We start from the raw sequence: 11,046 nt of genomic DNA on the forward strand, positions 1-11,046 counted from the left end.
AGGGGAGAGAGCTTTTCTTTTCTTCAAAAAGGGGGAGTTTTATTTGCTGAGTATATTTTAAATGATAAAATTATTTTCTACTCAGTTTAGCCCTTTTGTTGATGACAAAAGGGGGAGATGTTTCTTGAGCAAAATTATAAACCCCTTTTATATCTCTGCCTTTTGTTATTCAAAATGGGAAAGACAAATGCACAAACTTGAATATTTTGTTAAAATAGCTTCAAACATAAACTGCACATTGAACCACTGAGCTTAACTGTCAACTTGAAAATTTGTGAAGTCTTCATGTTTATGATTGAGCTTTTTGAATATCATTTTGAATTTATGCATATTGTAAGGGGGAGCCTTATCAGGCAATCCCAATTTTGCTCATGTGTTTGTCATCATCAAAAAGGGGGAGATTGTTGACTTTTTAAGTCCGATCCCTGTTTTGATAATGACAAACCACAGTATCCCATTTGTGTAACTGAGTGTGAACAGGTTTATGTTTCTGTAAGCACAAGTGATGAATGCAAAATGGAAGTTGTAAAGAGCACTGAGAAGAACACCAATCGGCATATTCCATGGAGCATTGAGGAGCAGAAGACACGAAGATTTTATTTATTTTTCTGGGTTGTAATAGTAATTAGGGTTGAATGTGCATGCATCTTACATGATTTAAAATTGAAGCTCTACCTGACCTTAGATTGACCATAGGACCTCAAAATAATATGAAGAACTCTTTTCATAAAATGCCTAACTTATACAAAGGTTTTTAAATGGTTTTAAAGTTAAAAGAAGGCAAAAGCTATATTTTTCAAAGGGGTCGGTCAACCGGCCAGTCGACCGAATGTTAGAAATGAGAAATTTTCTCACTCAATTGGATCTCATATCAAACCATGTTCAAGATGAAAATTGTGGTATTTTCCCATATCTTGAGTTTGATACCAAGACCATCCAAATTGGAGTTACACAGAAAAAGTTATGGCCAAAACACTGAAACGTGTCCATAAGAGAAAAACTACCTTCATGTTTCTTCCGTCTCATTGATGGACATTTTTCTCAAACCAAAAGTCATTATCCTAAAATATTTCCAACAGTAAAGTTGTGGGAATTTCTCTTAGATTTCTATTGATATAAAGAACATCCAATTTGGAGGTGTGTGGAAAAAGTTATGGTCAAAACACTGAATAGTGTCTGCGCAGAAAAGTAGAGGCCGGTCGACCGAGCCTTCACTACGGTCGACCGAAACTCGTTGATTTCAGCCCCGGTCGACCGTACCTTGAGCCTGGTCGACCGAGCCTTCACTACGGTCGACCGAAACTCATTCATTTCAAGCCCCGGTCGACCGTACCTTGAGCCTGGTCGACCGACCTTCTCGGGAAAGTGTCCCAACGGCCGAAAAACGGCTAGTTTTCAAAATAAAAATATATTTTAAGTTCCCAACGGCTATATAACGGTCACAAGGGGTTTTTGCCTATAAATACAACCCCAAAACACTTGAAAATGTTGGAGAATCCCTTTGTTAAATTAGTTTATCATTCTTTGATTCTCCCACACTTCTATACCCCATTTGTTCTTTAAATTCTTATTTTTCTCCTACTCTCCTTTTATTTGAAAATCATTTTGGGAGAAAATATTCTTGGGGGTTTTATGTGAAGAGGCTTGAGAATATATCATATACATATATATTGTTTGATGGCCCTCTTCTTTCATTTGTGATATATTTTCAAAGATTAAAATGTCTCCCATTCTCTTCTTTTGAAAACCATTTTTGGGGAAAATATTTTTGGGGTTATATTTGAAGAGGCTTGAGCATATAACATTCTTCATATGTATATTGCTTGAAGGCCTTTCTATTTTTCATGTTTTTCAAAGATTAAATTTCTCCCATATTCTTTTAATTGGAAAAATATTTTTTGGAGAAATTTATTGTGAAAAATGTCTTGAAGGCTTGGGCTAATATTCTCGCTCATATACTTTTCTTGAATGCCTTCTTGGGATTAATTTTACTAAGGTCAATCATTTTGAAGAAAACCCTAATATTCTCCTACTCTTATTTTGACATACATTTGTTGGAGAATTTCTTTGGGTTATATAAGAGGGAGCCTTGAGCATATATCAATTTAATATATACTTGCTTGAGAGGCTTCTCCTTCTATTTTATAAAGGTCAATCATTTTCCAAACTCTCAAGTTTTACTTGAAAAATATTTTGAGAGAAAACTCATACTTTACATGAGCTTCATTTCAAAATCATATGAGAATGCATATTAGATTTTAATGTTGTACATCTCTGCTTGTATTTTAGAAGCATATTTTATGTACAAAATGATTTTATTAGAATGGTTCGGTTCAGCCCATTAATTGAACTGGGGAGTCTCAGCCCCGCAAGTGAGACCGGTTCGGTTCAGCCCGGAATTGAACTGGGGAGTCTCAGCCCCGCAAGTGAGACTAGTTTGGCTCAGCCTAGTAATTGAGCTGGGGTTTTCCTCGCCCCGTAAGGAGAGGATGTAAAAGGCTTTTGCTCCGCCCGGTTAAGTGAGCAGGTATAGTGGAATCCTTGGGGGTAAGCCCAAGGCGGGGATGTAGGCTGGTTTGGTCGAACCTCGATAACAAATCTGGTGTCGCTCTTTCTATTTTATTTAAATTCCTACACTTTAATTTCAGCATGTGTATGAATGTTTATTTAATGTCGAAATTGTTCTCAAGCACACATTTGATTTAAATAAGATACTGCACATGTGTATGTTTGCTTTTATTGTTAAACTCGCTTTACATACACGTATACATGTTGAATGGGATATGATACTGTAATGAATTGGCGAATTGTTTAAATTAGCCAAAAAGTTTTTAAAACCCAATTCACCCCCCCTCTTGGGATCACACCAATTCCAACAGGAAGCATCAAGATGGTAGAGGTCTTGATTTCAAACTGCGCTGCCTCGATATTCAAGAATTGGATACAATACGACGAGGTGTATGCGTTGGGTGTGAAGTAGCCTCTAAGGCGCTGACGAGGTTGCTCCTTCGCTGCAAGTTGATGGGGAGCAAGAGGTTCCGAATTTTGGTAAGTGGGAACTAGTCGGGGTTCGGCCATGAATTTAGGTTTAGAGGACTCAGCTAACTCGGGACTAGAGGTAGATTTCCTAATTGACCTACGAGATCTCTCAATCTCAAGTTCTATAGGCACTAACTCGGGATTCAAAGATCGCAAACCCAACATATACAAGTTCAACACACAATCAAGATTTCAAATATCAAACAAAAATTAAAAAAAAAAAGAAAATAAAGAAAAACAAACACGTAGTATACTACACTAGAAATTGGCTTACTACCTTAATTGAGTCCTCGACAACGACACCAAAATTTGGTAGGCTCGCAAAGGCTTGGGTCATTAACTACCAAAAATAATATTTATAACCTAACTAAGCCCAATTTCACTAGAACAAGGAGTGATTCGGGTGTTGATCTTCAGGGACCTAGTGCACTTGTTTACCAATTTTAGTCTAATTTACTATGCTTTGCATAAAAGGAAAAAGGTAAGATTGTTGGGTTGTTTTTTAAACCACACAAGCAATGAAAGTAAAATTGTAATTAAAGCTACTCCTAGAAGGCAAATCTCAAATCATGAATCCAACTTAGGCCGTCATTCGCGATAACTATGTCCGGTAAGCTATCCATACTAGGTTAGATGATCAAGTGAGCCATTAGTAGCATAGGGTAGCGAAGGTGCAGCAATTGTCTGGAGTACAATCGGAAACTCAGGTATACCCTATTCAGCGAGCATGAAACACTCTATAGGAGCCCTAACCTATTACGTATAAGTGACTGAATTCCTAACTATGCTATCCTATCCCCTAGGATTTCATGACAATCAAAGAACTAAATGTGCATGGAAATTAAAGACATAGTATTTAAATTGAAGAATTGAAATCAAAGTAGAGTAAATACACAAGTATTGAAAATGACATCAATTGAAGCTCAAAGGCTTGCCACTAGCAATTAGGATTACAATCAAAAACCAACTAATCTACACAGCAACACTCAAAACTCGAACGTTGTCACATGCTTGGTTTCTTGCATTGCTTATGTAATAACCCGAAAAATAATAATTAAAAAACAAAATTAATTAAAATAATTAATTGGTTAAACACTATTAAATTAATGTATTAAATAAACAAATAAAAATAAATAGTATGAAAAAAAAAGTAATTATTAATTAATTAACTAATTAATTAAATGTTATTAAATTAAATAAATAAATAAATAAGTAGTACAAAAAAATGGAATAAAGATATATATATATATATATATATATATATATATATATATATAAAAGTTAAGTTAAATAAGTTAAAAAAAAAAAAAAAAGAGAAGAAAAGGATAAGTAAGCAGAGGCCTACGACCTGCGTCTCTCCCTCTCTCTGAACTTTCTCCTTCTTTCTCTGTCTCACTCGTTCACTCTCCGTCTTCGTCTCTCTCTCTCCCCTAATTTCTTGACAAATATTCGACCGATCGGGAAACGGAAGGTGTCGTTCGATTCCTAACTCCGTCACCGATATTTATACTGGAGTGGATTTATCGTGGGAGTGACATAGACACCATTCCTATGGAAAGGTATATTTTTTCTAATTTCTCAATTTCTGGTTAAATTTACTATTGAATCGACGATCAGACACCACCATGGGGTCCTAGTCGTGATCGTCATCATTTTGATATGAGTAAAGTTCCAATTAGGGTTTTCTAGGCCTTACTCCAAAGCGAGAGTGAGATTTGAGATATTTGATAATTTGACTAAATTTAAGGGTATATTTTTTTATTTAGAATTTATGACCTTAGGAAATATTAAAATAATATTTTGTTTAGGGTTAATTTAATGGAATTAGGATTTTTGATTCAGGGTCCAAGTGAACGCCGCAGGTGTTTTTCGAGATCCCTGTTGGCGTAGTTCAAGAAATCAGGTAAGGGAAAAATTTATATATTAAATCAGGTTTTCATGAATTAAAAATGATTATCATTCTTTAAATTTTCATATGTGTATGCTTGTTTATTTATAATTATAACAAATTGCATGCACACATTTATTTTAAATAAGATACACATATATGTCAGCACATATTGCTTATTCAGTTTTTACATACATGATCATAATTAAAATGGGATATGACATGTGGTGAATTGACGTAAATGTTTAATTTAGTTAAAATATTTTTAAAACCCAATTCACCCCCCTCTTGGGATCACACCAATTCCAACAGATGAGTTTTACTTGAATAATATAATTATTAAATCAACTATAACTGTGATAACATTTCAATATAAAACATATCATAACTCATACCTATGCCTTTTAAAATAAGCTTTCTATTTGAACATACTTTTAACTGTAATAGATAGTTCATCTTCTTTGTAAAATTATATACATTTATTATATAACTGTGAAAACTTCCCTAGATGGATAATTGTATGCATGAATTAACCTTGCATGCTCAGGTTGTGCGGCTTGTGGGCTGGACTTAACTCTGACTGGCCTATTAGGCTAAGTTAGACTGTAAACCTTTGTAGTACAATTGGCTTCCTCAACCTAGTCCTGATTGACAGGGAGCTCCTCATCTCTCCTCTGGCACAATCGACTATCACTCTACACTCTATTTGAGATGCGTTGTTGCACTATTTATACTAAATTAGCTACAGTATCGTGTTTTGTAATCTGTTTTGGTCTATTAGGGATCTAATACTATATAATACTATGTTTGTATATTACTATTTTACCATGATTCTGTATAAACTGAAATAACCATAATTCTGTATAATAACTGTAAATCATAACTCTATAATAACTATATATCATGGTTCTGTAATAACTGGAAATCATGGTTCTGTAATAACTGTAAAAATTTATGTATTAAATCTCTGTACTATATTTACTATTTCTCATGCCACACAAATTAAATGAAACTCTTATACTATAATCTGTATGGGAAAAATTGTACTTTCCTGCTATATAAAAAATAATATATCATTTGGAAAACTTTCCTATATCCCAAAATTTCTGAATTTTTGCAAACATATAACAGATGTAAAATTCAAATCCCATGTAATAGTCCGGGAAAAAAAATTAATTAAAAAAAATTAAAATTAAGAGTAATTATTGATTAGTTAATTAATTAAATATTATTAAATTAATTAATTATATAAATAAATAAAAGGAAAAAAATTAAATTAAATTAAAATTATTTATTATTAACCAATTAATTAATTAAGTATTGTTAAATTTAAATTGTTGAATAAATAATATATATATATATATAATAATAATATTATTATTATTATAAATCCTTTAGGATCCTTCCTGAAGGAAGGATTAGAGAAGGAAATAAATTTTTTTTTTCTTTCTGCAAGAAGATTCCTACGCTAGACCACCCCCAAGTTCTCACTCTCTCTCTCTCTCTCTCTCTCTCTCTCTCTCTCTCCTCAGTTATGTGGCGGATTCTCGCCCGATTGAGAATCAGAAGATACCGCTGGACTCCATTCTCTACTGTCGTCATTTCTACCGGAGCGGATCGGTGGTAGGAGCGGCAAAGGCGTATCTCCTAAGATAAGCCAATTTTTCCTTTTTTTTTTATAATTTCTTATAAATTACAAGCCTGATTGACGAACAGAGATCACTACGAGAATCTAGAAATAATTCTCTACAAGTCTAGTGGGATGGAATTCTCGTGGGATCGTCGTGGACAAAACTCCAAATTTGGGATACGAAGGTTATTAAGAGACTTATTTTTATTTAATTAGGATTAATTTAGAAATGTTAAAATGTTGAGCATCTGGAGTTGAAGTAGAATGTTCGGAACTTAAGGTCCGGGTGAGCGCCGCTGGTGTAATTTTGGGCCTCGCAAACATAATTTAGAAAATTAAATGGGAGTGTTAAATATTAGTTTAAATGTTAATTTGAAATGTGTGGAGCCTAATGAAGCCTAGTTGGATAGTATTTTAGAAAAATGAATTAAGTAATTTAAAAAATTTGATTACATTTAAGAATATATTTATTTATTTAAAATTTAAGGACCTAGAAAATATTAAAATAATATTTTATTTAAGATTAATTTAATGGAACTAGAATTTTTGATTTAGGATCCGACTGAGCGCCGCAGGTATGTATTATGTGATACAAAAATATTATGTGATCGATATTAAGTTTCCTATATTTATGGCAACATAATTTCGTACAAGAAAAATAGATATCATATTCAAAACTAACAACGGCAGAACATCATTATTGTAAAAAAAAAAGAAAAAAAAAAATGTGGGAAGAGAAAGGAATCCTCTAATGCCCAGCGGAAACACTTTGTGTGCAAAACAACAAAAGATCCAAATGGTAAACAGAAGTGACAGGCTGGGTGTCATTATTTTTGGAGAAAACAAGAGGGCCTACGTATGCATAGCCCCCTACTTCCTATGGCTAATCTAAATCAAAACCGTGGATTCCACCCCAGGGATTGAAACCCAAAACCATGTGCTACTCAGCATATATATATATATATATATATATATAACAGTAACTGTGTTTTTAAAAAGGCAACCTTAATAATTCAAACTAAAAGCTTATTATTTCATATATCTGAGCCCAAAACGGGCCATCTTACAAAACATTCAAGCATCGCCTAATTATATTATTCCCACGGACAAAAAAGGAAAGTGATATTAAGCAGGTAGTATTAAACCGATCGAGTATTCTGCAGACGCTCGATCTGAGAGAGATACTAGAGAGAGAAAGTGGTGCGTGTGTGTTAATTAGGTAGGTGATGAGGTGGGTTTTTGAATGAGGAAGGACATGCACTGACACTGGTGCTGGTTGTCGAACGCCAAGCAGCGAATGTAAGCATTTGGGTAACACTTCTTGCACTCCTGGATCTCAGCTATGACTTGGGACGAATCAGTGCACCCAAACATCGGCAATTTCCACAGCGTCCAGTATCTGCCGTCGTAGTATCCCGGCATACGGCTGTTCTCCCTACGCACCGTCCCCAACTATACACACACACACACACACAGGATAAATTATTAAAAATAAAAATAAAAATAATAAAAAGATCCAGCAGATCGGTTTATATATATATATGCACACACGCCCATCAATCTTCTATGAATTAATTAATCACCTCGTCAAATTCAAGGCAAGGAACCCATTCCTTTGAGAGCATGTACTCGATTTGTCTGGCAACCTGATCATCGGAAAGAGGTGGCAGGTAGGACAGCGTCTCAAACTTCTTGTTTAGGGGACTCCATGTCTGATATCAATCATACGTACAATGTACAGTTACATGAAATATACCTCATTAGAAGCTACACAAGTAATTGATGAAACGGGATACAAATATAATATAAAGATCAAACTGCTTAGATCAAATTAATTAGCTAGCTAGATGGATAATATATATTTGCTTGAATCGCTTAATATTATAAAATGAATTAATTACCTTCATACAACGAATCTTAGAACCGTTAGAGACAGTTTTCAAGCTCCATGCAACTGATGAAGAATCCTTCCCCAAAACCAGCTTAGGGGAAGTGGGTTTTAAGCCAATATAAGTACCGGTACCGGTCGCCAAACTTGAGAGGATGCTTCCGGACATCTTCTTCACTGCCAAGGCTGAAGAGCAGTGTTCAGAGAGATGAGAGACCTAAAGAGCACAAAGAAATTATTCTAGCTAGGACCCGTTAAATGGTTTTTTGGATCAAGTTTTGGGAAAATAACAGTGCCCACCCTAGCCCCCCTCCCCCACTCCACATGACACTTTTTAAAATTAGAAATTATAAATGCGCCGTGACTTCTATGTATCAAAATCTGCGTCTCTAATTGCTTTCACGTGAGACACATAGAGGGTGATTGGTCCGCCGGGTTCATGGGCCGGATCCGGACTGGTTGAAAAACGGGTTGGATCGTAAACGGTTCGGATTGTAAATGGATCCATGTTAAACGGGTCATAACAATGTAAATCCTAATCCGTCCATTTATTAATCCGTCCATTTATTAATCGGGTCGAGTTATCCGTTTAAAACATAATTATATATTTTAAATACCTTAAATTTATTTTTTAAAGAAAAATACTAATTTTATTTATTAAATATTTAAAAAAAATGCAGATCGACGTTGGAGTGAGTCTGAGAGAGTCGAGAGAGGGAGATTGACGTCGGATTGAGAATGAGTTGAGATGCCAGGCTGAGAGTGAGCCGAGACGTCGAACTGAGAGTGAGACTGAGGCCTGAGGGTGAGATCGTGAGAGGGAGAGTCGGAGGCTGAGGGTGAGATTGTGAGAGGGAGAGTCAGAGATTGAGGGAGACTGAGAGTGAGAGGGAGGGGATGGCATGCGATGACACTGAGGCCTGAGGGTGAGATCGTGAGAGCTTAGAGGGACTGAGGGAGACTGAGAGTGAGAGGGAGCGGGACGGCGTGCGGCGACGGCGACGACGTGCTGGTGCTACAGTGCTGGGCAAAGGGCAAAGAGCAGTGGGTGTGGGTAAGATCGTAAGAGATTTGGGTTTCTTGGTTAAATGTGGAGTGACCCATTTATTTACCTATATATACCCATTTAACTAATAAACGGTTGACTCGACTCAAACTCGGGTTGACTCGTTTATAAATGGACGGGTCACGGGTTGATCCATTTATAAATAGGCTGATTTTCAAAAACCTGAATCTATCGTGACCCGTCGAATTATGACCTATTTTTCCAGGTCTATTTCTCACTCTTAATAACTCAATTTGGTGATTAATAACTAATTAGTAGTGACATCCGACTTGTCATGTATAATCATTTTTTAACACTAGTGCAATGGCACATGATGCAGCCAATTCATAGCTAGTGTCAATCCAAGAGAGTTGATGATTAACTTGGGCGAATTCAACATCAATATATACAAAATACACAATGCAAAAAATAAAAAATAAAAATGGAGAAAGGTGAGAAGCAACTATTGTATAATTCTTTGGTCCAAATTTAATGCGTATATACATTGATCATCTCACTAAGGTATTGCATTAAGAATTGCATTAATGTTAATCTTCTTCTTGATAATAATCAAACCAATTGTATAATTATTGTTTCTCCACGAATCATAAAAAATTTTTTCTTCTTCACAATTATAAAGATCAAACCAATTGTGTGAAGGTTACCACGAATTATTGAAAAATTTGTCTTCACACAAAGAAGTTCTCCTTATGACGTGAAATACTATTCATTCTTACTTGGTATCAATCTCACAAAGGAGTTATAGTACACCAAAATTTAATAAAATAAATAGTCTCATAAAGGTTCAGTTCAATTATAAAGAGAAACTCTCAAATGGAAGCATAAAAAATAAAATTGATCGAACTCAAAAAATTGAATTATCACTACTAAAAATCAATTCAGTTACGACACACTAGCAAGTGTTATGATATCTTTCTTAGGAGCAATATAAACTTTTGTGACGAATTTAAAAGAATGCAATAATTACTTATTTGGGATACAACTAATTAAAAAAAAAGAATATAGATAATAAATTTAGTGCTCTTATTTGGACACCTTTACAAGTGACACTAATAATAGATTTTCTGCAGAGATTTAGGCAATTGTCACAAATATAGCCCTATAACATGAGATTTCAAATTATTAGAAGAATTATTTGAAACAGTTTTCAAAATAATTTAAAACTCCCCATTTCCCTCCCTATTCCAGTAGTTTACTATCACCTTCATCTTCGCCGTCTTATGCCTACAAGAAATTATTAAGTAGGCTGAGTTTACCACATGTACTTCATTCACAGGTTAATCCAATTAAATGGTGACAACTCCTAAATAGAGTATATAAGCAAATCCTAATTATTATTCCATCCCATAATAAATCTTTGTCTTCTTAACTTCTTATTTAGGAAATAAATGCATCTTTTTACCTTTTATTAAATTAAACTCATACATTTTTAAAACAAAAAAGAACATTGAAAATTTAGAAAGAAAAAAAATAAAGTTCGAGACATAACATGATTTTATTTTCAGGAAAAAAATAAATTAAATTACCCAGTAGAA

At 34.5% G+C, this 11,046-nt stretch overlaps 1 protein-coding gene across 1 annotated transcript; it reads right to left on the bottom strand.

Annotated features, from left to right (window-relative positions):
- Positions 1-7,566: 7,566 nt before the first annotated feature.
- On the bottom strand, positions 7,567-9,535 carry LOC131165791 (ribulose bisphosphate carboxylase small subunit, chloroplastic 3-like). Its single transcript, XM_058123855.1, has 3 exons — positions 8,459-9,535; positions 8,141-8,269; positions 7,567-8,009 (listed from the first exon to the last, which is right to left on the bottom strand). Exons 1-3 carry the CDS (start codon positions 8,612-8,614, stop codon positions 7,773-7,775), a joined length of 522 nt encoding a protein of 173 aa, XP_057979838.1. The 5' UTR covers positions 8,615-9,535; the 3' UTR covers positions 7,567-7,772.
- Between the last annotated feature and the right edge of the window lie 1,511 nt (positions 9,536-11,046).

This window comes from Malania oleifera, chromosome 10 (assembly GCF_029873635.1).
Source record: "Malania oleifera isolate guangnan ecotype guangnan chromosome 10, ASM2987363v1, whole genome shotgun sequence".
Lineage (NCBI taxonomy): Eukaryota > Viridiplantae > Streptophyta > Magnoliopsida > Santalales > Ximeniaceae > Malania > Malania oleifera.

Bases quoted from the DNA above. Each gene is read 5' to 3' on its own strand.
- LOC131165791 (XM_058123855.1), bottom strand. From the start codon at position 8,614: ATGTCCGGAAGCATCCTCTCAAGTTTGGCGACCGGTACCGGTACTTAT. The intron at 8,270-8,458 runs GTAATTAATTCA...GATTGATATCAG, and splicing joins CTAAGATTCGTTGTATGAAG to ACATGGAGTCCCCTAAACAA. The intron at 8,010-8,140 runs GTGATTAATTAA...GTGTGTGTATAG, and splicing joins CTTGCCTTGAATTTGACGAG to TTGGGGACGGTGCGTAGGGA.